Genomic DNA, 27,904 nt, shown 5'->3' with positions numbered 1-27,904 from the left:
TAGGTCAGTCTTGATCCTACCCTCTCCAGTGTCTTGTGGTTCAGGTGTTTCCTGTAAGGGTCTAGTCATCCACAATGAGCTTTTGACCAGAGAAACCTACAAGGTTTCCCAAAACAATGACAGACTTCTGTCAGAGTACTTGATGACCCACCAAAGGCCAGTGATAAGACCCTATTGCTGAAGACTCCATATACAGCTGACACGTAAAATGGAATGACATGGCTGGAAGCCAGGAGAGAGTCAGTCCCCAGACAGTCAGCATGTCTAGTGCCAGAAGGCGCTACATAGGCGACTGGGGGAAATGACCAAGATCTGTCCAAGCAACACATTGTTTAACCTAATTAGCAACAAATAACCAGATGTGATGCCCACACAAGTGCAATAGTGGTACACAGCCATGGTGAGGAATCAATTGCTCTTGATTTGGCTAACTGATCCACTCAGTGGTACTAGACCCTTAGCTGGAGCTGGGAAACAAGTCAGAACCATACCCAAACACAAGCCCACTCTACAATATCAAGATACCATCAATCACAGGGTATAAGAGGGCCTACACCTATCAAACTGTCTATCAAAAAAGTAAGTGTTATCTCAATTTTCCGGGTGCTAACTTACTCTCCGTTGGAGAATCTGCTTCTCTTTTCCAGATAGATGCAGATCCTAAGAAGAGAGCTGCCCCAACATACCTCAAAAGGGGCCCAACTGAAACTAAGGACAACTGGCGAAATAAGCAAGGGTGATGTTTTCCTGTGAACTGGATACCAGCACAAAGGGGAAGGAGATCAACGCAGAGAAAAATCAACTCCTACCAAATCAGAGAGCCAAAGCCTCAGAGGCCCCCAACACCTCAGCACTGAAGCAGACCAAAAATGAACCCAACATGGCTCAGGGAAATCTTGAGGAAGAGGGGGCAGAAAGAATGTCAGAGTTACATGTTGGGTCATGATTTGCAGAGACATTTATCATACTAATAACTGGGGGCTAACTCCACAATGCACGACCCATTTTCATTAACAAGGAGGGTCTAATGGGAGGGGGTAGATCACAGATGAGCCTAAATAATGGTACCAAACTGCCTGTATTCACTGAAATGAAAACTAATAAATTAAATTAAAAAAAATTAAAGAAAAAAAAGATTAAAAAAAATTATGAAGAAGCTGGTGAGATGGTTCAGCAGTTAAGGCACTTGCCTGCAAAGCCTTACTATCCAGGTTCAATTCTCCAATACCCACGTAAAGCCAGATATACAAAGAGGTATATGCATCTGCAGCTCATTTGCTAGAGGCCCTGATATACCCATTCTCTGTCTCTTCTCTCTCTCTCTCTGCTTGCAAATAAATAAAAATATTTTTTAAAGCCAGGCATGGTGGTACATGCCTTTAATCCCAGACTCAGGAGGCAGAGGTAGAAGGATCTCTGTGAATTTGAAGGTGGCCTGGAACTACAGAGAGAGTTCCAGGTCAGCCTGGGCTAGAGTGAGACTCTATCTCGGGAAAAAAAGAGCTTTTTTTTTTTTTTTTTATGAGGATTGGAGATATGACTCAATGGTTAAAGGTACTTGCTTGTAAAGCTTAATGGGCCCTGGTTCAATTCCCCAGTATCCATGCAAACACAAGATGCACAAAATGGCACATGCATCTGGAGTTCCTTTGCAGTAGTAGGAGGCCCTGGCACCCATTCATTCACTCTCCTCTCTTTCCCCTCTCTCCTTGAAAATAAATAAAATATTTGAAAAAATGAGTTCTAAATATAAAAATGCATTGTTATTCTAAATACTATAGAAGAAATAATTTACAACTCATCACTTTTGTATCTTACTGAGAGGGAGTCAGCAGTTAGGGTGACTGGGCCCCTGAAAGTATCTTTGCAGTCTCCACTTTACTAGAGATCAAAGTATGAGCCGGGCGTGGTGGCGCACGCCTTTAATCCCAGCACTTGGGAGGCAGAGGTAGGAGGATTGCCATGAGTTCAAGGCCACCCTGAGATGACAGAGTTAATTCCAGGTCAGCCTGGACCAGAGTGAGACCCTACCTCGAAAAACCAAAAAAAAAAAAAAAAAAAAAAAAAAAAAGAAAGTATGATCTGCCTTCTTATCTCTTCCCTACATCTGTTCTTCTATGAACAACCTGAGCCTCTCCTGGGATGAAGGACTTCTTTCCTAGGATTTAATCTTAACATTGTGGTTGGTCAAGTTCAGTCCCAGAACTTGGCATTATGGCCTCTTCCAGAGATAGCCCCTAGTCCAGACCAATTGGCTATCTCTGGTCACCTGAGCACAAGGTAGGACCCACCACCATGAGGTTATAGATATGTTTACCTGGGGAAGGAAACCTCTCTTGGCAGCTTTTCAGCACTCATGAACCTCCAGGTTCTGGTGAGTTTCCCCTTGTTATAACCTCCCTGACCCCTACTTTCCACATGGGCTCTTTACCCCCAACTGCGCTCCACATGGCAGGAGCTCTTTGTTCTTTCTTTTCTTTCCTCTCTTAACTCTCTTTTTACATTTCTTCCAGGCCTGCCACATGAATGTATGCATTTTCCTTCCCTTGGTTCTGCACTTCACTCAATAAATATAATTTAATAATTATCCTTCTCAGGCTTACTTTATCCAATTCTTTGGTTAAAAGTATACACGAACCTAGGTTTGGGTTTAAGGACTTTCCTGATGCCCTAACACCCCATTTCATTATCCCTCATAATGATGGGAGCCTGTCATGCATGTGTCATATCACTGCCTTATTATATCACTGAACTATTTCATCTCATATAAACTCACTTGAAAAAACATCTTAAGACATTTCCATATACCTGCAATTTTATAGCATCCTAGATGAAACTCTTACTTCACAAAGGAATCTAAATAACATATTTTTGTGTGCTGTTTCTGGTTTGGTTTTTTGTTTTGTTGTTTGTTTGTTTGTTTGTTTGTTTAGTGGGATCTCATTCTAGCCCAGGCTGACCTGGAACTCACAGCAATCCTACTACCTCAGTCTCCAGGGACTAAAGGTGTATGCCACCAAAACTGGCTAAATGATGTTTTTTGAAAATACAGAATTTAAGACTAAGAAAAGAAATAGTAGGATTTTATTTTGACTTTTAAAAATCTTTTATTTTTATTTATCTGAGAGAAGGACAGAGAGAGAAAGAGACAGATAGAGAGAAAATGGGCATGCCAGGGCCTCTAGGCACTACAAACTCCAGACACATGCATCACCTTGTGCATCTGGCTTATGTAGGTATACTGGGAAAACAAACCTGGGCCCTTAGGCTTTGCAGGCAAGCACCTTAACTGCTAAGCCATCTCTCCAGTCCTGTTTTTACTTTTTTAATTAGTGGATAAAATAGCAGGTTTCATTATGAGGTCTTCACATATCCAAACCATCTCACATTCAGAATACAGTATCATGTATGGAATTAAAATATAAGAACTATGAAAGTAAATTCTTTGCTTTATTCAATCTGATAATACCTGTGACACAACTTGTACCCAAAAAAGATTCACCAACTAAGTGTACACCTGAATATGTAAACAGATGCTTCAGCAAGAGGAAGAAACAAGAACAGAAGAAAAATGAATGCAGCCTTCTTGGACTTTCATGTCTGCTGTTGGCCATGTGAGCGCACAGGGGAGAGGCACGATGCCTACCACTCACAGTTACATGTTTAGAACTGTGAGGTCACAGTAGGCGTTCCACTACATCAAGAAGACAATGCTGAAAGGATTACACCTTCCTTTAAGCTCTATGTTCCCAGGCCAAAAGCAAGTCACTTACAGCTTTTTGAAGTCATGTTCTTAAGGCGGCTTTTTCTATTGTTTACAAATTTACTTTATGAGCTTAAGAATTGGAGAAAAAATATGACTTGCTTTCATTTATAAATTACTGTTCATATTAACTTCAATTTTATTTATCAAGAATATATATCTCGAACCAGGGATGGATGGTATATATCCAGCACTTGGGAGGTGGAGGAAGAAGGATTTGGAGTTCAAGGCCAGTCTCATCTGCATAGTAAGTTCAAGGCAGCCTGGGCTACATGAGACCCTGTCTCAAAAAATAAAAAATATAAATAAAAAGGAATATGTCGTTACAAGCCAGGGCTAGTGACATAGGCCTATAATCCCAACTACTCCAAAGATTGAGGCAGATGGAAGACTGGAAATTTAAGGTCTACCTTTACTACAGAGTGACTGTGAGTCAAGCCTGAACAACTTAGTAAGACCTTGTCCCAAAATTAAAAGTTGGAAGCCAGGCACAATGGCACAAACCTTTAATCCTAGAACTCAGGAGGCAGAGGTAGGAGCCACCCTGAGACTACATAGTAAATTCCAGGTCAGCCTGGGCTAGAGCAACGTCCCCTAAAAATTTAAAAGTCAGGGCCTGGCGTGGTGGTACACACCTTTAATCTCAGCACTTTGGAGGCCGATGTAGGAAAATTGCCATAAATATGAGACTACCCTGATATTATAGAGTGAATCCCTGGGCTGTAGCAAGACCCTATCTTGAAAAAACCAAAGATAAATAAATAAATAAAAGTTTTTTTTTAAATATAATTGACTTCTACTGTTAATTCAAGTAGCATTTATTAACTATCTTAATAGACAAACATATAATGTTAACTGTATTATTAATTTCATCAAAAATGTAAGGTCTAGTGAATAGAAAATACCCTGTAATTCTTATTTTTGTCATCTGGTTCTAAAATTTTATAGCTTTAGAGGTAGGTGATAAAAAATAAAAATTGTATTAAACAATCTGAATATGGTATTCATTTTTAGGTATGTGTTAATAATGGCATCTTAACTTGAGCTAAGAAACAGTGAGACTTACTTAGCAGTTGTCTTCTGATGGTTTTAGTGGCAAATAAGGCCTGAGCATCATTTTAGAGTCATTAGAAGTGATGTCACTTCAAGTACACATAGGTGACACTGAGTTAATATTATGCTACAGGACTATAACAATTGTAAGTATTTGGTTTCTAGAACAGTTATAAGTTAAATATTTAAAACTAACTATACAATCATTTTAAAATTAATTTAGGCCAGGCACAGTTGCACACACCTTTAATGTCAGCACTTGGTAGGCATAGGCAGGAGGACCACTGCCAGCTGGGACTACACAGTGAGTTCCAGGTAAGCCTGAGCTACAGTGAGACCCTACCTAAGAGAAAAAATAAAAAAATTAAACTTCTAACAAAGTATTCATAAGGCAAATTACCATAAAACATTTACTTTCTTCTTTTCATAACTATATTACCATGAGAAAGTATTATGTAAAAATAATCAAAAGATAAATATGAAATAATTACAGGCCTTTACATAAGCAGATGATCTGTAAAAACATGACAACACTATACTCTCTCATGCTTCAGCCATAAAGGCATTGCCACTACAAAGACCTGTTTGACTCACAACAAACTAAACAAAATCTTACAAAAGCAGTACAGATTTCATTTGTAATACATAAACCCAATATTAAATATGTTAAAAGGAATGATAATTTAAAGTACAAGTAATAGCTAGTGACAATTTAACCTTTTATTTCTCTAAGATTTTTACACTAACTTCAAATTTTGCCATAATCTAATATAAGCATTAAAATAAATAAAATATTAAAAGTAAAGCAATCATCTGAAAAAATAATTTAGTTCAGAAGATGGCTCTAACACCTCTTTTGTTGTTGTTGTTGTTGTTTTAATTTTTTTTTTTATTTTTAAGGTAGGGTCTCACTCTAGCCCAGGCTGACCTGGACTTTACTATGTAGTCCCAAGCTGGCCTCAAACTCACAGCAATCCTCCTACAAAGTGTTGGGATTAAAGGTGTACACCACCATGCCAGGATAGTTCACTTTTTTAATTTTTTTTTTGTGTTTTTTAGCTCCCTTCATACATTCATCTAAGTTTGTGTACATATTTTTTTCTGTTTGAGGATGATTTTTTTCTTTAGTTACTTGTTATATTTCCTCTCTTGGGGGGTGAGGGGTGTATGTATTCTTCCTCCTCTCCCCCACATTAAGTAGCATCTTCATTTCAGTTTATCAGTTGTTTCTTTTTCATTTCTTTCTTTCTTTTTTTTTTTTTTTTTTTTTTTTTGAGGTAAGGTCTTACTCTAGAACAGGCTGACCTGGAGCACACTCTGTAGTCACAAACTGGCCTTCCACTCCAATGATCCTCCTACCTATGCCTCTCAAGTGCTGGGATTAAAGCTTGCGCCACTACACTGGCTTATAATTGACTTTTTAAGTGTATTTCTGCATCTTGAATGATTTGATGTTGAAGTAACAGGGGTGTTTCCTCTTCACTGAGTGGTACTGGGGACTGAGCTTAAAGAGTAGACTGCTCAACAAGAAGATCTCCTCCAAACAGCCAGCTGCATAAAATGGCACAAGTATCTGGAGTTCATTTGCAGTGGCAGGAGGACCAGGCATGCTCATACACACACACACACTTGCACACTCTTTCTTTCTCTCTCTCTCTCTCTCTCTCTCTCTCTCTCTCTCCCCCCACCCTCCAAACCCCCAAGAAAATATATAAAAATAAAAGCCAATGAGCCAGATGTGGTGGTGCATGCCTTTAATCCCAGCACTCAGGAGGCAGAGGTACCAGGATCACTGTGAGTTTGAGGCCACCCTGAGACTCCATAATGAATTCCAGGTCAGCCTGGGCTAGAGTGAGACCCTACCTTGGAAAAAAAAAAAAATCATGAAATTTGTAGGAAAATACGGAATGGGAAATTGTTAAGGAAAATACCCCAGACTCAGAAAGAGAAATACCACATATTTTCTCTCACATGTGGAAACTAGATTTAAAATTGTGTGGTGGGGGGGAGATATGTTTTGCATGTCATTAAACTAGAAAATAGATTATGATTGGGAGGAAGAGATCTTAGGATAGGTAAGAAAAAGAGTAATGGAAAAGAAGAGGGCATTAACTGGGGGAAGAAAGGAAACCAGCTAGAGGAGAGGTCAATAGAGAAAGGGAATGAATGAAAACAAATTATTCAGATAACACAATTATGAAGATCCGATGATGAAAGCCATTATTTTGCATGCTAACTACAAAATTAATTTTTTAAAAAATCAATGTGAAAACTACACAGGGTGACCTTCACAAATTTTTTTGGTTTTTTTCTCAAGGTAGGGTCTCTTTCTAGCCCAGGCTGACATGGAATTCACTATGTAATCTTAGGGTGGTCTCAAACTCATGGTGATCTTCCGACCTCTGCATCCCAAGTGCTGGGATTAAAGTTATGTGCCACCATGCCCAGCCTACCTTCAGAAAATTTTTTTTTAATTTTTTGTTCATTTTTTTATTTATTTATTTGAGAGCAGCAGACATAGAGAGAAAGACAGATAGAGGGAGAGAGAGAGAATGGGCGCGCCAGGGCTTCCAGCCACTGCAAACGAACTCCAGACGCGTGCGCCCCCTTGTGCATCTGGCTAACGTGGGACCTGGGGAACCGAGCCTTGAACCGGGGTCCTTAGGCTTCACAGGAAAGCGCTTAACCGCTAAGCCATCTCTCCAGCCCATACCTTCAGAAATTTTTATTAAAACATTAGTAGTTCTTACAGCCAGTGATAAATGTATAAGGCAATTTAAAAACAGCAAAACTAATGGTTGGCTATATAGCTCCACTGGCAGAGTGTTTGCCTAACATACACAAAGCCCCTGGGTTTGATGCTCAGCACTACATAAACTAGACATGGTGGTTCATGTCCGTAATCCCAGCATTGTGAAGATGGAGCCAGGAGAATCAGGAGCACAGGCTATAATAGTGAGTTGAGGGACAGCCTGGGCTACATAAAACTTAACTCAAAAAGAAAAAACAGGGCTGGTGAGATGGCTTAGCGGTTAAGCGCTTGCCTGTGAAGCCTAAGGACCCCGGTTCGAGGCTCGGTTCCCCAGGTCCCACGTTAGCCAGATGCACAAGGGGGCGCACGCGTCTGGAGTTCGTTTGCAGAGGCTGGAAGCCCTGGCGCGCCCATTCTCTCTCTCTCCCTCTACCTGTCTTTCTCTCTGTGTCTGTCGCTCTCAAATAAATAAATTAAAAATTAAAAAAAAAAAAAAACAACTAGCTAGATAAGGTAGCTCACATATGAAATCTCAGAACTACAAAGGCAGAGGTAGGACTGCTTTAACATTGAGTCCAGCACTCTTAACACCCATTCAAGAATAGGCAGAGGTCGCTGTCTTTAAATTGTATTTTAAATTCTCTATCACCTGTAAATGAAATAATCAAAAATTAATTATTGGGCTGGACAGATGGCTTAGTGGTTTAAGGAACTGGCCTGCAAAGCCTAAGGATCCAGGTTCAATTCTCCAGTACCCACATAAGCCAGATACCTAAAGTGGTGCATACATCTGGAGTTCATTTGCAGTGGCAAAGGCCCTAGCATGCCCATTCTCTCTATATATGTGTCTCTTCCTCTCTCCCTCAAATAAAGATTTTAAAAAATAATTCTTAAGCGTCAAAAATAAAAAAACTACCTTTCAGAAGCTATAAAAGATGAAGGAAAACTAATACTTATGTATTAAATTACTGCTCATAACAATCTTGTTAAACTGACATCCATTAGTAAAATAAGAGCTTTTAAATAAATCATACCAGGTCACAAAGGCATGACAGCACAATCAAACCAAGCTATAACCCCAGAATTTCAAAGTGATCCTGTCTAAACTTAGTGACTTAAATGCTTGAGGAACATCTATTAAACTTTCATCACATAAAATATCAATTTTGAATTTAGGCTTTGCAGACAAGTGCCATAACCCCTAAGCCATCTCTCCAGCACCAACCCCCCCCCCTTTTTTTTCAGTATTTGTATTTATTTGTAAGCAGAGAGAAAGAGACAAAATCAAAGAGAATGGGCATGCAAGGGCCTCTAAAGACTGCAAGTGAACTCCAGATTTAACTGGCTTTATGTGGGTACCAGAAAATTGAACCTGGGTCATTAAGCTTTGCAGGCAAGTGCTTTAACCATCTCTCCAGCCCCAATATTATCTTTTAAATTCATATATTTTCTTAAAATAAAAATGTACAAGTATGTCAAAAAGCTAAACTATAGTAAAAAGTTTCCAAATACTTCATACCAAAAGATAATCAACCCAAGTTTGATTCCCCAGTATCCACATGAGCCAGATGCATAAGGTAACACATGTGTGTCTGAAGTTCCTTTGCAGTGGCTAGAGGCCCATTCCCCCATCTGCCTCTTTTTATTTATAAATATAAATGTAAATATAAATATAAATACAAATACAAATACAAATATAAATATATATATATATATATATATTCTTTTTAAAGATCGTCTAAAAGATGAGTATGGGCCAGGCATAATGGCACACACCTTTAATCTCAGTACTCAACAGGCAGAGGTATGAGGATTACTGTGAGTTGGAGACCAACCTGAGACTGCAACCTGAGCTACAGTGAGACCCTACCATGAAGAGAGAAAAAAAAAGGCTAGAGAGACGGTCTAGTAGTTAAAGCACTCGCCGGCAATGCCTAAGGACTGGGGTTCAATTCCCCAGTACCCATGTAAAGCCAGATGCACATAAGTACATTCATCTGGAGTTCATTTTCAGGGGGTAGAGTTTTTGGTGCACCCATTCTCTCTCTCTCATTCTCTCTCATTCATTCTCTCATCTCTCTCTCCGCACACACACACAAAGATAAACTGATGTGCCTCTTTCTCTCAAATAAATAAACTTTTTTTAAAAATCAGCATGACTGGGCATGGAGGCACACACCTTTAATCCCAGCACTTGGAAGGCAGAAATAGAGCGGTAGGATCACTGTGAGTTCAAGGCCACCTTCAGACTACTAGTGAGTTCCAGGTCAGCCTGGGCTAGAGCAAGACCCTACCTCAAAAAACCAAAAAATAAAATAAAATCAGCATGGCCATATTATTAACTTCTTTAAAAATGAAAATGTGGTCATTAATAATCAAGGGCTGGTCCTAACCAACTAACAGTTTATATGTTTTATTTATGTTTCTTTAATTTTTTTTCAACAAAAATTTACCATTTTTATTCAACAAACAAGTTTGTCTATCATGCACACATAAACACACAAAAATTTTATTCAAATTTTACAATTTTGAGTTGTGTTACACATACTTGCTGGTATTATCTCCACAAATCATAATCAAAGTACTATCAATGAAACAGGTACAAAGTTCTCAGTATGAGTTCTATTTCATATGCAACCTATGTAGACACACATAAGATTCCAGAAAGTAAAGTTACTAGAATTTCAAGGTACTTTTAAAAAATTTTTTTTGTTCATTTTTATTTATTTATTTGAGAGTGACAGAGAGAGAGGAGGAGGCAGAGAGAGAGAGAATGGGCACACCAGGGCTTCCAGCCACTGCAAACGAACTCCAGACACATGCACCCCCTCGTGCATCTGGCTAACATAGGTCCTGGGGAATTGAGCCTCGAACTAGGTCCTTAGGCTTCACAGGCAAGCACTTAATGGCTAAGCCATTTCTCCAGCCCTCAAGGTATTTTTTTCTGGCAAGACAAACCTTTTACACAATGCCATCCTATGGTTATCTTAAAATCAGTTTAACACATCTAACATCATACCTAAGGAACCCTTGGGCTGTTGACTGTTGGGTGGTATGTTTTCTTTAGCCATGGAGATTAGTATTTTACTATTTTCAGAAAGCTTCTCTGATGCCTTTCCCTGCAAGAGACAAAATATTTACAAATCAGGAAAGAACTCTACAAAATATACAAATCACCTCAAAGCTTATTAAACTTAAGCTGGGTGTGGTGGCACATGCCTTTAATCCCAGTACTCGCAGACAGAGGAGATAGGAGGGTCACCATGAGTTCAAGGCCACCCTGAGACTACTTAGTGAATTCTAGGTCAGCCTGAGCTAGAGTAAGACCCTACCTCAGAAAAAAAAAAAAAACTTTTAAACTTAAGTATCTTGACAAAATTACACAGTATATCACAGAAGAGACTGAAGTGTAAGGTTGAGCTATGAAAGAAAAACTAGAAAGAAAAATCAGAGCTTGATTAAGAAACCCAGAACACTGGGGGAAGGAATACAAGGCTTATTGAACTAACAATTAAGCATTATTTATGTACTAGAACAAGGGATATAATAAAGCCACATTTAATGTTATTTATGTACTCCAAAGTATTGAACACACCCTCAGTACCAGACAGCAATTAAGACCCCATACTTTGAAACAATGATCACCCCTGTGTCTACCTAGGCAAACTATCTAACTTCTTTGAGCTTTACTTTCTTATTTTAAAGGGGTTTTTTTGTTTTTTTGTTTGTTTGTTTGTTTTTTGTTTTTTTATTTTTGTCTCACTCAGGCTGACCTGGAACTCTCTACAGTCCCAGGTGGCCTTGGAACCCACAGTGATCCTCCTACTTCTTCCTCCTGAGCTCTGGGATTAAAAGCATGCACCACCATATCTGGCTAAACTTTTTATTATCTGTGTCTGTTTGTGTGCACACGTGTGCCCCACTCATACTCCACTTTAGATCCAGCTTTACATGGGTGCTGAGATACTGAACTCAAGCCAGCAGGCTTGGCAAGCAAGCACCTTTAACCACTGATCTCTACAACAAATAAAATGCCTCTATTTCACAAGGATGTTATGGCTTAAGGAAATGACACATACCAAGCTCTTAGTATAACTCTTAAGACATGGCAGATTATTATAAGAGGAAGACAACCAAGGATGGTGGCTTAAGAGAACAAGCATTTGAGTCAGGCTGCCAACGGTCATCTTTATTTGTGCATTTGTATGTGTGGGTGTGTGTGGGTGTGTATGCGTGTACAAGCATGCCATATTACATATGTGAAGGTCAGAGAACAACCGTGCAGGGTCAGCCCTCTCCTACCTTGTCTGAGACACCGTCACTCTTATGGTTGCTGCTGGGAAGGCCAGATGTAGCTGACCTGTGAGCTTTAGGATTCTCTGAAGTCCTCCTCCCTTGCCATAGATACATTGGGAATGCAGATGAAAATACCATTTTTTTGTTTGTTTTTTGAGTCAGGGTCTCACTCTAGTACAGATTGGCCTGGAACTCACTCTAGCCCAGGCAGGCCTCAAACTCAAAGCAATCCTTCTACCTTAGCCTCTTGAGAGCTGGGTTAAAAGTGTGAGCCACCACACCCAGCAAAACACTACTTTTTTTTGTTTCTTTTTTTTTTTTTTTAAGATTGTTTTTTTTATTTATTTATTTGAGAGTGACAGAGAGAGAAAGAGGCAGATAGAGAGTGAGAGAGAGAATGGGTGCGCCAGGGCTTCCAGCCACTGCAAATGAATTCCAGATGCATGCGCCCCCTTGTGCATCTGGCTAACGTGGGTCCTGGGGAAATCGAGCCTCGAACTGGGGTCCTTAGGCTTCATAGGCAAGCGCTTAACCGCTACGCCATCTCTCCAGCCCTTTTGTTTCTGTTTTTGTTTTTTGAGGTAGAGTCTCACTCTAGCCCCATGCTGACCTGTAATTCACTATGTAGTCTCAAGGTAGCCTCAAACTCATGGCGATCCTCCTGCCTCTGCCTCCTGGGTGCTGGGATTAAAGGCTTGCACCACCACACCTAAAATAAACACTACTTTTGAGAGCAGCTTTCTATGGGTGCTGGGGATCCAAACTCCAGCCAACATGTTTGCATAACCCCTAACTCTACACCTTTATCTCACTATTTAGTTTGCCCAAGTTTCAGTTTACTCATCTGGAAAATTACAATGGAAAGTACATATCTCAAGAAAGGCATGGTAGCTCATGCCTTTAATTACAGCACTCAGAAGATGGAGGATGATCACCATGAGTTCAAGGCCAGCATAGATAAGTTCCAGGTCAGCCTGGGCTAGAGTAAGACCAAAAAAAGAACTTGCTGAGCATAATGACACAGGCCTTTAATCCCAGCACTCAGGAGGCAGAGTTAGGAAAATCACCATGAGTTTGAGGCCAGCCTGAGGCTACATAGTGAATTCCAGGTCAGCCTGGGCTAGAGTAAGACCATACCTTGAAAAACCAAACAAAAAAAGGACTTATTTCAAAGATTATTATGATGGGTTGGAGAGAAGATTCAGCAATTATAGGTGCTCGCTTGAAAAGCCTGATGGACCGCCGGGCGTGGTGGCGTACGCCTTTAATCCCAGCACTCGGGAGGCAGAGGTAGGAGGATTGCTGTGAGTTCGAGGCCACCCTGAGACTACATAGTGAATTCCAGGTCAGCTTGGGCTAGAGTGAGACCCTACCTCAAAAAATCAAAAAACAACAAAAAAAAAAAAAAAAAAAAGCCTGATGGCCTGGGTTTGATTGTCCATTACCCACGTAAAGCAGATGCATAAAGTGGTGCATGCATCTGGAGTTCATTTACAAGGCCCTGGCATGCTCATTCTTTCTCTTTCTCTCTGTCTATCTTTCTGTCTGTCTCTCCCTCCCTCTCTCCCTCTCCCTCTTTTCCTCTCTCACACATACATACATAAATATATAAATAAATAGATTATTATTAAACATAGCTTTGAATGTGTACGTGTGTGTGTAAGTGTGCAGGTGCACATGTATGTATGCACATATGGAAACCAGAGGTTAACACAGAACACGGGCACTGTTCTTCAGCAGAGTCTCTCATGGGTCTGAAATTCACCAAGTAATCTAGACTGACTGAATACCAAGCCCCAGGGACCCACCTGTCTCTGCCATCCCAGTGTTGGGCTTAAGGTGTGCACCACCATGCCCAGCTCTTTTCATACGTTCTTGGGATTGAACTCAGGTCGTATGCTTACAAAACAAGTACTTTACTGACTGACTTATCTCCCAAACCCCCACCTTTTAAGACTATGTCTTCTTGTCTGTAGTTAGTACTCATTAAATGTTGAGTAAGTAAAATTTATGATTAGAATGTCCAAATTATTTAGCATCTCAATTTGGATATCTTTGTGCAGGTCAAATGCTAAGCCAAATGAGACATTGGGACAACAGGTAAGCCAGAAATGACTTGTGCAAGCCAAACAAATACAGTTTTCTCTTAGAACAGAACACATGATACATACTAATATACATGTCATATCTAACTAAAAACACTGAGTCTATGAGAAATGGCATCTGTCTGGATCAATACAGAATCCTCAGAGCCTACTATGGTACCTAGCACAAAGTTTTTTTGCTGAAATTGCTACTTGCTAAATTTGGTATGTGTTAAGCTGGTGAATCACTCTACTGTCAAAATGAAAAAACTTTCACAGAGGATATGAGAATTTGTTTTTACATCCGTTCTCATATTCTGGAAGTTTTGTCTCCTAATTATTTTATAAAGCACATAATTATGCATTAAAGTCCAACAAAAAAAAGGTAAATACTGTGAGACATAAAACACCGCAAAGGAAAAAAAATGCATTCAAATCATGTTTAGAGTCGGATGACCCACGAATGCCAATATATAAACCGCACTTTGAAGACTCTCGTGTGTGGAAGTGGTGATTTGCATTTGCACATACACGGCTTCAGAGGCAATCTTAATACACATGATGCAAGACAATTGTTGACTTTACCTTCATTTCCATATAAGGCCGATCACTTTCCAATTCTGCTTTGTCTTTAGCCAGTTTGGCTTTTTGCTCTTCAATAAACTCATCCAAATTATTGGCCATTTTGGAGATTCTGGACAAAAAGGAAGACAAAAAGACTTCAATGAGCACAACAATATTTTAGTATTTTTAGCCTAATTATTTAAGTGAAGTATTGGGCCACATTTAGTATTCAATCTCACTTATTAAACTGAGAAATTCAAACTTAAGAGTGATCATAAATGTCTGCCTCTTCCTTTGCAACCCACAAGACATAATTTAAGGTATCTAAAAAGAAATATGATGAAAGTTCATTATATGCAAAAGTTATCACAGTGAAACCCATTACTCTGAACAATTAATATACAGTAATAAGAAATGAGTCAGGCATGGTGGTGCATGCCTTTAACCCCAACACTTGATCGCAGTGAGTTCGAGACCCCATGAAACTACATAGTGAATTCCTAAATCAGCCTGGGCTACAGTAAAACCCTACCTCAAAAAAAAACTTGAAATTGAAATTAAGTACCACCAATCCATATTCACTTACCTAACCAAGAAACAAAAGAGGGTTGGCTACGTGCTTGTTGTTGAAGCAAGAGGGCCTGCGGATGGATCCCCAGTACTCGTGCAAAATGCTGGGCATGGTAGCAATGCCTACAATCCCAGCACTGGGAGGCAAAACAACAAAATCCCTAGGCTCTCTGGCTACTAGTCTAGCTGAAGAAGTGAATTTCTAAGTTCAGAGAGAGACTTTGCCTCGAAGAGTAAGGTGGAGAGTAACTCGGGAAGACACCCAGTATCTACCTCTAGTCTCCACAAGCATGCATATGCGTTCACACACATATGAACATATACACACAAGTGGGGGAAAAAAGCAAAATAGAACTTTATTCTTTAAGACAAAAGTTTTTATCTGAAAAATGTTCTTAGCTATTTGGAGATAACAAACGACTTACCAAAAAAGTTAAAAAAAATACCAAGAACACTTGTACATTCTTCACCAATTCCCCGTTGGTAAGATTTTGCCCTACTTGCTTAATCTTGTGCTTATATGTACAAGGCCATTTCTCTAAAACTTATAGAGTGGATCACGACTATCATAGCCCTTTTTGGTGTAGTTTTTTTTAAAGAATTAGCTGGAGGCCAGGCATGGTGGTGCATGCCTTTAATCCCAGGTAGGAGGATCACTGTAAGTTCAAGGCCACCCTGAGACTACAATATGAATTCCAGGTCAGACTGCGCCAGAGTGAGACCCTGCCTCGAAAAACAAAAATAAAAAATAAAAAATTAGCTAGAGTATGGTGGTGCAAACACACCTTTAATCCCAGCACTGGGGAGGCAGAGGCAGGAGGAGAAAGCCTACTTCAAAAAACAAAACAACAGCCGGGCATGGTGGCACAGACCTTTAATTCCAGCACTTAGGAGGCAGAGAGGTAGGAGGATCGCTGTAAATTCGTGGCCACCCTGAGACTACAGAGTGAATTCTAGGTCAGCCAGAGCTAGAGAGAGACCCTACCTAGGGAAAAAAAAAAATTGAGCTGGAGCCAGTGATATTTACAGCTCCTCAACACTCAACGCTTAAACACCTGCCTAGCATGCACAAGGCTCTGGATTCAATTGGCATCACCAGGTGAGGATGAGGGGAGAATTGGGTTATTTTCTTCAGTGGCCTCAATATAACTATCAACTTGACTTTTTTTTTTTTTTTTTTTTTTTTTTGGTTTTTCAAGATGGGGGTCTCACCCTAGCCCAGGCTGGCCTAAAATTCACTATGCAGTCTCAGACTGGCCTCAAACTCCCAGCGATCCTCCTACCTCAGCCTCCCAAGTACTGGAATTAAAGGCGTACACCACCATGCCCAGCTAATTATCAACTTTATAAATGTTATTATTATTTCTTTTTTTTAGTACTAGGGATTGAATCTAGGGCCTCATGGCATGCTAAGCAAGTGCTCATCTACTGATCTATTATTACCTCCAACTGAATCTTTTTTTGTGGGGGGGGCCTAGGTTGAGGTAGGGTCTCACTCTAGCCCAGGCTGATCTGGAATTCACTATGTAATCTTAAACTAGCATCGAACTCATGGCGATCCTCCTACCTCTGCCTCCTGAGTGCTAGGATTAAAGGCATGCGCCACCATGCCTGGCTCAAGATGATTTTTCAAATCTAATCTATTGTCCCATGTCAATTGACTCAACAGTGGCCTTGCAATTCACTTTTCTCTCACCAGTTCAAAACCCATACCAAGGTAAAAACTGCATGTCATTATTTTGCTTTTATGACTTCAATAGTTGTTAACACAATCACCTTATCTTCTATCCACATTTGCAAAGTATTATTCATTTATTTGAAAGCAAAGAGAAAAGAGAGAGAGAGAGAGAGAGAGAGAGAGAGAGAGAGAATGGGCATGCCAGGGCAAACAAACTCCAGATGCATGTGCCACAATGTGCATCTGGCTTTATGTAGATACTGGGAAATCAAACCCAGGCCACCAGGCTTTTCAAGCAAGTACCTTTAACCACTGAGCCATCTTGCTGTGCAATGACATCAAGACTGGTTCCCTGCTTACATTAGATGCTATGCTATGAAAAGTTATGTACCTCTCAGCTTCAGTTTCTCTCCCCTACAGGCTACCTCCCTTTTTTTGTTGGGGGGTGATTCCAAGATAGGGTATCACTCAAGCCCAAACTGGTCTAGAACTCACAGCGATTCTCCTATGTTGGCCTCTGAGAGCTGACATTAAGGGTGTGTACCACTATACCCTTCTTTTTTTTTTTTTAATAGGAGCTTTTCTGCTGGAGAGCGTTAGTACTCATAGGGTCAGTAACACCAAGAAGTTCCTCACTTCCCTTTGCGACTAGTCAATCCCAACCCCAAACTAAGCTGCAAGTTTCAAGTAAATGGATCATACACAATATGCAGGCCTTTGTGTCGCATCTTCCACTTGGTGCTTCTTGTGATTCATCTACCAATTGCATCCACCAGTAGTAATTTGATTTGAGGTTTTGTTTATTAGTAAGTTACAGCCCAGAGCCTGGAGGTGTAACTCAGTGGTAGAGCCCTGCCTAGCAAGCATAAGGCCTTCACTTTGAAGGAGGACAAGAGAAAGCTAGCTCCTTTTAGGCAGTATCAGTTAGAGGTTGAGGCCTGGAAAGAACAAGATGACACTCCATATGACAACTCGCCCTGGCAGAAGAATGAAACTCTTGGCAGAAATGGAACTTGTGACTGATCTAGACTAGTCTACAACGTCCCTTGCTATCCACAGTCTAGCATGCTACCTAGAGAGATGGCCCAAATAAGCTGGCTCAGGTGAGCTGACTGGCCAAGATGGGTGGGCTCTGGGATTAACCCTCCAAATCTAAAATCAATTGGGACTTCCCCTTGCCTATAAAGGCTGCTGTCTTCTTTCTGTCTCTACCTGGGACCCACTCAGCTTTTCTAGCTCTGCTTCCCCCTCACCCAGCCTGCCTGGGTGCGATGTGGGGGGACAGCATAATACAGTTTCTTCTGGAAATAGAAGGAACATATCTCAACACAATAAAGGCTATTTATTTTTATTTTTTTATTAATTAGTTTTATATTCAGCAAACACAGTCAGTTTAACAAAGGCTATTTATGACAAGCCTACAGCCAACATAATACTGAATGGGGAAAAACTTGAAGCTTTCCACTAAAATTAGGAACAAGACAAGGGTGTCCACTGTCCCCACTTTTATTTAACATAGTATTAGAAGTCTTAACTATAGCAATAAGAGACACACATAAAAGATATAAATTGGAAAGGAAGAGATTAAATTATCATTATTTAAGATGGTATGATTCTATACATAAAGAACCCTAAAGATTCTATCAGAAATCCGTAAAGCTGGTAAACACTTTTAGCAACATGTCCCAATACAAAGTTAGCACACAGAAATCAGTAGCTTTCCTATATACTAACAACAAACATGCTGAGGATGAAATCAGGGAATCACTCCCATTCACAAATGTTGAAAGAAAGAAAGAAAGGGAGGGAGGGAGGGAGGGAGGGAGGGAGGGAGGGAAGAAGGAAGGAAGGAAGGAAGGAAAAAGAAAGAAAGAAAGAAAGAAAGAAAGGAAAAGAAAAGAAAAGAAAAGAAAAGAAAAGAAAAGAAAAGAAAAGAAAAGAAAAGAAAAGAAAAGAAAAGAACCTTGGAATAAACCTAACCAAGAAAAACTTTAAAACACTCAAGAGAGAAAATATCGAAGTCAATTTTAAAAATGGAGCCAGGCATGGTAGCACATCCCTTAAATCCCAGCACTTGGAAGGCTGAGTTGGGAAGATTACTGTGAGTTCAAGGCCACACTGAGACTACATAGTGAATTCCAGGGCTACCCTAGGCATCCCCCACAAACTTAGATGTTCTGAATGCTAGGTAAAGTGAGACACTACCTCAAAAAAAAAAAAGAGAGAGAGAGAGAGAGAAAGAAGAAAAAAGAAAGATAAAGGAAGGAAGGATAGAAAAAAGGAAGGAAGGGAGGGAGGGAGGGAGGGAAAAACATCCCCTGTTCTTGGACTGGTACATTTACACAATGGAGTTCTATTCAGTGGTAAAGAAAAATGAAATTTGGAGGGAAATGGGTAGATCTGAAAAGGATTATACTAAGTGATATAACCTAGGTCCAGAAAGCCAAATATCACATGTTTCCTCTCACATATGGATCCTAGCTACAGATGTTTAGACTTACACATGAGCTAGAGTAAAAACTAATAGCAAAGGCCAATAAACTAGAAAGGGGTTACATGGGAGGGAAGTGAGGGGAGGACTTAAGGAGATGGCATTCCATATATTTAAGTAGATGAACATATTACTGGGGGTGCCATGACCTAAATGAGGCCAGGGGAAAAGATTGAGTAAAAGAAGGATGGGGAGATCAATCAAAATTCACGCTCTTATGAATAAGCCATATGAAAACCTACTTTTTTTTTTTAATAATGGCACACCTAGAAGACATAGACCGTTACTAGAAAACTTCCAGTGCCAAGGATGGGATACCTTCCAGTGAGTTGTTGGCCAGGGGGTTCACTGATACTCCCAAAACATTACAGGCCATGGTTGAGGCTCCTGGTAAGACCGTGTTGCTGAGGACTCCACATGCTTTGACTACAAGGTCACTGGGAAATCAAACTGGAGCTGACCTATAACAGAAAGCTGGAAAAAGCTATGTTGCACATAGCCCTATGGGAGACAGAAGTCATCAGTGGTGAAAACAGTGGACAATGCAAATCTTAAGTTTGGCCAGCCAGACCAAATGAGCCAACAGACGCAATAGTGGTATGTCTGTTATGGGGGAAGCCAACCGCTCTTTACTTGGACTGGAGGTCCACTCCAGGAGACAGCAACTATGCCTGATACTGAAAACCTATTCAAAAGCCTATGGCAGAGGAGGTTATGAGCCCTTAGGAATGTAACACCTGCTCTTGTCTAGCTAAGTGCATATACTATGCTCACCAAACTGCCCTGCAAGCTCTTTTCTTAACATTCATACCTATGTATTGATGCTACTCTTACTTTTGGTTAGAGACCCTTCGCTTTTCAGATGGTGGGGACCACTGGGATGACACAAAACACACCACAGTGCTGAGAAGTAACGGAAAAGTGTTCTCTATCATACCTTTCAAGCCTCAGGGTCCATTATGGAAGAGGTGGCAGAAAGAATGTAAGAGGCAAAGGAAGGATAGGACTCCTTACAATGCAATTATTCAGACACAAATTGGCCTTGATATCCATGACGTTGCAGTGCCCAGCACTATCTTCACAAGACCCTCATAATAGGAGGAAAAGATAATGACACCAAAATAAAGAGAAACTAATTGAGAGAAGGATGGGATATGATGGAGATTGGACTTGTGAAGGGGAAAGTGGAAGCAGGAAAGGAATTATGGTTTATATCTATTTAAGTATGGAAATGTCAATAAAAAAAGTCACTTAAGCCAGGCATGGTGGCACACGCTTCCAATCCTAGCACCTGGGAAACAGAGGTAGGGGGACTGCCATGAGTTTGAGGGCACCCTGAACTACATAATGAATTCCAGGTTAGCATGGGCTATAGTAAGCACCTACTTTGAAAAGCCAAAAAAAAAAAAAAAAAAATCTTGGGGGCTAGAGAGATGGCTTAGTGGTTAAGGTGCTTACCTGTGAAGCCTAAGGACCCAGGTTCAAATCCCCCCAATACACATGTGCGGCTTGATTTAGGCATCCCCCACAAACTTAGATGTTCCCAGCAATGCAAACCTGACTGCAACACCAGGTAGGCAAGATGCACAAGGTGGCACATATGTCTGGAGTTTGTTTGCAACAGCTGATGGCCCTATCATGCTCATTCTCTATCTGCCTCTGCCTTTCTGGTTCTTCTCGCCAGTCTCAAATAAATAAAATATTTTTGCCAGGTGATGGAGTCAAGTTCACATTGCTGGTAGAAATCACCCAACCAAGAACAGCTTCTGGGAAAAAGGTTTATTTTGGCTTACAGGCTTGAGGGGGAAGTCCACAATGGCAGGGAAAAACGATGGCATGAGCAGAGGGTGGACATTATCCCCTGGCCAACATAAGGTAGACAATAGCAACAGGAGAGTGTGCCAAATACTGACAAGGGGAAACTAGCTATAACACCCATAAGACCACCCCCAACAATACATTCCCTCCAGGAGGTTTTAATTCCCAAATCTCCAACAGCTGGGAACCTAGCACTAAGAACAGCTAAGTTTATGGTGGACACCTGAATCAAAACATCACATTTTACCCCTAGCCCCCATAAACAGATAACCATACATGATGTAAAATGCAATGCATTCATCTAACTTTAAAAGTCCCCATAGATGCCGGGCGTGGTGGCGCAAGCCTTTAATCCCAGCACTCGGGAGGCAGAGGTAGGAGGAACACCGTGAGTTTGAGGCCACCCTGAGACTACATAGTTAGTTCCAGGTCAGCCTGGACTAGAGTGAGACCCTACCTCCAAAAAAAAGCAAAAAAAAAAAAAAAAAAAGTCCCCATAGTTTTTATCAATTCCAATGAGGTTCATACATCCCCATAGTCCAAGGTCCTTTAACTGGGCCATAATAGCAAAAAATAACCTCACAAAAGAAAAACCCATAATGGCTAAGAATAAACATTCACACTTCAAAAGATGGTACTGGGCATAGCAAAGAAATATTCAACCAATACAAGATTTAAAACAACCAGGGCAAACATCAAACTCTGTAGCTTCAAGTCCAACAAATGTAGCCAGTGACAAATCCCCAAGTTTGATAATTCTAACCAGCAGTAAGTCTCTGGCATTCCAATTCTGCCCCTCCAGCTAGGCTACTCACAGTCCTGGAAAACTTCATCGGGGCCGGCAGCTTTCCTTAGCAGCCATCTCATGGTCCCCGCATCTCCACTGGGTCTCCACTGCAATCCATGGTTCATCCTCATGGCCCCATTGGGTCTCCATGCAGGCAACCAACAAACCTGCTTCACACTGCCCATGGCCATTTCCAAAACATAAGACTGTTGCAAACTCAATGACCCCCTCTTTCCTGTATTTCTTATACTCCACAATACCAGATAGGGTGCCAGTTTGTTAATCCGGAGGAAATAAAGCAGATGTTTTGAAGAACACAGGACACTCCTTGAGCACTCAGACCCCTTCAGAAGCATCTACATTACATTCTTCCTATTGCCCCAATACAGGTCAGTTGGCCCAGTCTCAAAGGTTGTAATCTCTCGATTGCAGCTGAATGGACAGCAGTTCACCCAAAGATTTCATATTTTCTGTGCCATATCCCTCTGCTCTCACCAGTTCATTTCTATGCAAAGCAACCCTGCACAACTTCTCAGGACAGGGGCAAAACAGCAAGCTTCTCACACAAACTGCTACCCCAGTCCAAGCAGAAAAGTTTTCACCCTCATAAGCCAAACCTCACAGTACACAGTTCTTACTGTCTTCAGGTCTTTCAACTTTGACCAGAATAGCCCATCAAGCTGTACTTACAGCATTGCAAGGCATCTCTGAGGCCAAGGATTCAAATCCTTTCACATTCCTCTTGAAAATCAGCTCCAAAAGGCCAAAGCCACACAGGTATCTATCAGCAACCCTCACACTGCTGGTAGAAAACATCCAACCAAAAGCAGCTTCTGGGGAAAAGAGGCTTATTTTGGCTTACAGGCTCAAGGGGGAACTCCATGATGGCAGGGGAAAATGATGGCATAAGCAGAGGTGGACATCACCCCCTGGCCAACATAAGATGGACAATAGCAACAAGAGTATGTGCCAAATACTGGCAAGGGGGAACTGGCTATAACACCCATAAGTCTGCCCCTAACAATATACTTGCCTCTAGGAGGCATTAATTCCCAAATCTCCATCAGCTTGGAACCTAGCATTCAGAACACCTAAGTTTATGGGGGACACCTGAATCAAACCACCCTACCAGGTGTGGTGGCACAAGCCTTTAATCCCAGTACTCCAGAGGCAGAGGCAGCCTGACACAGTGAATTTCAGGTCAGCTTGGGCTGAAGTGAAACTCTACACTGAAAAAACATAATTATTTTTATTATTGGGAGCTGTAATAGTTAAATTCTGTTGTCTACTTGATCAGATTAGGGATCAAGTAACAGACTAGCCTCTTGAGGTCTGTGGGGGCACTTCCAGGAAGGAAGATCCAAGAGAACACAGGGCCTTTTGCTGGTGCAAGCAACTATCCTTTCCTGCCATCCTTCATGACACTGGAACCCAGCTTGGTTGGCCTTCCAGTGTGGACTGAAGATCAGCAGCTCTCCAAGAATCTTCCAGGCCTTTAGTGCCAGATTAGGACAGTTGAGGCATCCAGCCTCCTGACTGAGTAGCTCAGGATCTCAAATTCTCCAGCCTGTAGACAGCCAGTGTTGGACTGTCCAGCCCAAATCCTGTAAGCTAATTAAAAAAATCCCCTTTACAATACACATTCCTTCTATCAGCTCTGTTCCTGTAGAGAACCCTAACTAATATAGGAGCTGAATGTGGTGGTACATGCCTGTAATATCAGCATTTGGAAAACTAAGGCAAAAGGATCACCATGAATTCAATAGTAACCTTGGCTATATGAGTTCCAGCCCAGCCTATACTGTCTAGGCCAGAAACAGTCTCAATAAATAAATATATATATATGAAAGAAAGGTTTGGAGAGATGGCTTAGCAGTTGTTTCCCTGTGAAGCCAAAGGACCCAGGTTCGATTCCCCAGGACCCATGTAAGCCAGATGCACAAGGTGACACATGTGTCTGTAATTCATTTACAGCAGCTGAAGGCCTTGGTCTTGTCTGTTTGTCTCTCCCCGTCTCTCTGCTTCTTTCTCTAAAATAAATAAATAAATATATATATATATATATATATATATATATATATATATATATATATTTGTTTGTGTGTTTGTTTTTTCGAGGTAGGGTCTCACTCTGGCTCAGGCTGACCTGGAATTCACTATGTAGTCTCAGAGTAGCCTCGAACTCTTGGCGATCCTCCTACCTCTGCCTCCCAAGTGCTGGGATTAAAGGTGTGCGCCACCATGCCCGGCTCTAAAATAAATATTTTTTAATTTTTTTTCAAGGTAGGTTTTCACTCTAGCCCAGGCTATTCTGGAATTCACTATGTAGTCTCAAGGTAGCCTTGAACTCACAGTGATCCTCCTACCTCTACCTCCCAAGTGCTGGGATTAAAAGCATGTACCACCATGCCTGGCTAAAAATATTTTTTAAAAGAATTGGGCTCGAGAGATGGCTTAGCAGTTAAGATATTTACATGCAAAGCCAAAGGGCCCAGGTTCGATTCCCCAGGACCCATGTTAGCCAGATGCACAATGGGGCACACATGTCTGGAGTTCATTTGTAGTGGCTGGAGGACCTGGCGCACCCATTCTCTCCCTCTCTCTCCTCCAAATAAATAAAAATATAAGAATGAATGAGGGCTGGGAAGATGGCTTAGTTGTTAAAAAGCATTTGCCTGCAAAGCCAAAGGACCTTGGTTCGAAGCTCCAGGACCCACATAAGCCAGATGCGCAGGGTGACACATGCACCTGGAGTTCATTTGCAGTGGTTGGAAGTCCTGGCATGCCCACCCTCTCCCTCTCAAATAAATAAGTTTTTAAAAAAAGAATGAATATTCGTGGATTAAAATTCTAAATAAAAAATAAAACCAAGCACGATGTATGCCTTAATCTAAACACTTGGGGGCAGAGGTAGAGGATCGCTGTGAACTTGAGGCCAGGGAGTAACATAGGTCAGCCTGGGCTAGAATGAAAAATAAAAAATAAAAATATATATCAAAAAATTAAAATACAAAATACTATGTTGCTGGGGAAAACAGTGAACTCAGAGAGAATAAAAATATGAAACCATTTCTATTATTTTTTGTTTTTGTTTTTTCAAAGTAGGGTCCCACTCTAGCCCAGACTGACCTGGAATTCACTATGTAGTCTCAGGGTGGCCTCAAACTCACTATGATCATCCTACCTCTTCCTCTGCCTCCCAAGTGCTAGGATTAAAGGCCTGTGCCACCACGCCCAGCTTCTATGAAACCATTTTGAAGTTACCTGTTAGCAATATACCATTATTGGTGACTGAAGGCATATATTAAATAGCCTTTGTTTTGTGGTTTTTTTTCAAAATTTTGTTATTTATTTGCAAGCCCAGAATGAGGGAGGGAGACAATGGGCACTCCACTCCAGCGCCTCTTTGCCACCGCAAACAAACTCCAGACACATGTGCCACTTTGTGCATCTGGCTTTACATTGGGTACTGAGGTACTGAACCCTGACTGACAGTTTGCAAGCAAGCACCTTTAATCACTGAGCCATCTCTCCAGCCCCTCTTTTTCTTTTTATTTTCCAGTGCTGGGGATTGATCCCAGGACCTTAAGCATGCTGAGCAAGCATCCTACCTCGAAGCTACATCCTCAGTCCTTCACTTATACAAAATAGCTACAACACTTTCTCAATATACACCATATTCCTACGAGGTCAGTGCTATTCTTTTTCCTCTCTGTGACTGCCTGGTGAGCTAGTGCCTCTTTCTAACTGCCTTGTTTTGAATCCCATTTGGAACCTGAATCCTGTTTTCATTAAATGAGAGAGGCTGACTCTCAAGATTATAGTTATGGCAGGCTGAAGAGATGACTTAGCGGTTAAGGTGTTTGCCTCTGAAGCTTAAGGACTAGGTTCGATTCCCTGGTGCCCACATAAGCCAGATGCACAAGGTGGCACATGCATCTGGGGTTCGTTTGCAATGGCTAGAGGCCCGGGTGTGCTCATTCTGTCTGTGTCTCTCCTAGCTCTCTGTGTTGCAAAGATTATAGTGAAGTCATACTTGTCTGAAAACCTCATTGGGGAACAGCTGTCTTGAAAGGATCCAGTGTCTGTTTACCTTTTCTAAACCCACCTGCTCCCACCCACACCATCTGTGCTGCAAAAGGTCTTCCCTGAGGAGGATTTCAGCAGATACTAAGCCACCAGAAAGACCCAGAAGAATGATGTGAGGAAAAGAAAGCACCCTACTGGTTTCCACTACTCTCTTTTGCTTATCAACATGTCAAACCACACAAAATTCTAGGCTTTTGCATTTTGCAGAATGGCTGAAAACTAGGTGGTGGATGAGTCCCGGGGACTGGCTTAGTTTCCATCAGCAGGTTCGGGTCTCCAGTAGCCATGTAACAGCTAGGTGTGTCAGGGCACCCTGTAATCCCAGGCCTGGGGGGGAGAGGTGGTGGAGACAGGAGGATTCCTTCAAGCTAACTGGCTAGCTAGACCAGCCCAATCGGTGAACTCTGGGTTAAGTAAATAAAAGTGGGCAGGAAGACATGTGACATCCAAACGATCGCACCTGTGCACCCCCACGCACACAAACGAGTGCCCGCATACACATACATACACACGCGTGCACAAAAAAAATTAAAATTACTAACAATTAGCGAAAATGGATCTAAATTCCAAATAAGAATACTAAAAATGAAGGGAGTTATAAATGGGGAAGGTTCAAGCTCACCAGGCAACCACAGCAATCAACAAAATGAGCAAGAGCACTGATCTCCGCGCCCACCACTGATCAGCCCCGAAGCGGAGGGACCCGCGCAGGCTGGGGCTCAGCAGAGCGGCGGCCGCGAGGGCCCCGCGCGCACCGGCGGCTGACGCTCGGGAAAGCGTCAGCGCGTTGTCAGGCAACCGGCCCCGGGCCTGCAGCGCCGAGCCGGGACGTCGGAGCCCCCAGCCCGGCAACGGCGACATCCACGCGCCAGTGGGTGACCTGGACCGTGCAAGTCGCACGTCTCCCCCGCCGGGCAGACCGGCCGTGCGAGCACCCCGCCCCCAGCCCGTTACCGCCGCCCCGCCGACGGCCCCGAGACCCCCTGTTCCCCACCAGCCAAAGCCGCCCGGCCGCCGCGCGACCTCCGCCCCCGGGTCCCGAAGCCTGCGCCCTGCCCGACCCGGCCCGGCGCCGGCAACCCACCTCAGGCCACATGCCGCCGGGCCTGCTCGCCTTCCGCCGCTCTTACTAGACAGAGGGCTCCGGCCAGGCTCTCGGCAATTCTGTGGCGCGGGCGAGCGGCCGGCGCGGAAACGAGCCAACAGGCCTCGGGGTTGGAGCCCGCCTCCCAGGCCCGCCGCCCGCCCTTCGCCAGCGGGCGCGCGGGGCCCCGCCCCCGGCCGGGGCGGCTGCGGAAGACCGCGCGGCCGACAGCGCCCCCTGCAGGCCCGGAGTCCGTGCGGCGCGGCCGGAGCCTTTCCCTGCCTGGGCCCAGGCCCCACTTCCCAGGCTAAGTGGATCCCAGCCCCTCTGCTCCCCTCGCCCACTTTCACACCCACGCTCTGGGAGCAGTATCACAGGCTGGAAAGAAAAAAATGGGGAGGGTGGCAACGAGACGAAAACTTTTGGCATAGCTATCAAAGACATTACTTTTCCCCAGACCAAGAGTCTGGTCCACCTTGAGTGGCTTTCATTACAGCTTTCAACATGTCATCCTGAATGACCATATGGTACCGCTAGAAAGATTCTAGCTTCTCGACAAAGTGGATTTATTGTTACCAATGTATAATAATGGTCTTCATTTATCCTAATTTATATTACAAGGTGACTTGACTTGATTTTTATTTTGGGTTATTTTGTTTTGAGACAGAATCATGTAGCCCACGCTGGCCACAAACTTCCTATGTAACCAAGGCTGGCCTTGAACTCCTGATCTTTCTTCCATCACCTCTCAAGTGCTAAGATTAAAGAATTGAAGAGCCAAATGCTGCTCTGAAAAAGGGTTGAAAAGTGGTGTGTGTGTGTGTGTGTGTGTGTGTAACATGTGTATATAATACACATGTGTGTGAGTGTGGGCA

At 42.2% G+C, this 27,904-nt stretch overlaps 1 protein-coding gene across 10 annotated transcripts in view; it reads right to left on the bottom strand.

The window, feature by feature from the left end:
- Cspp1 (centrosome and spindle pole associated protein 1) overlaps window positions 1–27,164 on the bottom strand; it is a 164,833-nt gene extending 137,669 nt beyond the window's left edge. For all 10 annotated transcript variants that reach the window (XM_045143285.1, XM_045143289.1, XM_045143287.1 and 7 more), the window contains exons 1-3: window positions 27,030–27,164; window positions 14,534–14,642; window positions 10,588–10,687 (exon numbers count right to left, since the gene is read on the bottom strand). In XM_045143285.1, the coding sequence (XP_044999220.1) occupies window positions 10,588–10,687; window positions 14,534–14,632 (199 nt within the window). In that variant the 5' untranslated portion in view covers window positions 14,633–14,642; window positions 27,030–27,164. The remainder of the gene's footprint in view (window positions 1–10,587; window positions 10,688–14,533; window positions 14,643–27,029) is intronic.
- Window positions 27,165–27,904: the final 740 nt, after the last annotated feature.

This window comes from Jaculus jaculus, chromosome 2 (genome assembly GCF_020740685.1).
Source record: "Jaculus jaculus isolate mJacJac1 chromosome 2, mJacJac1.mat.Y.cur, whole genome shotgun sequence".
NCBI classification, from domain to species: Eukaryota; Metazoa; Chordata; class Mammalia; order Rodentia; family Dipodidae; genus Jaculus; species Jaculus jaculus.
This window is presented reverse-complemented; position numbering and strand designations above follow the sequence as displayed.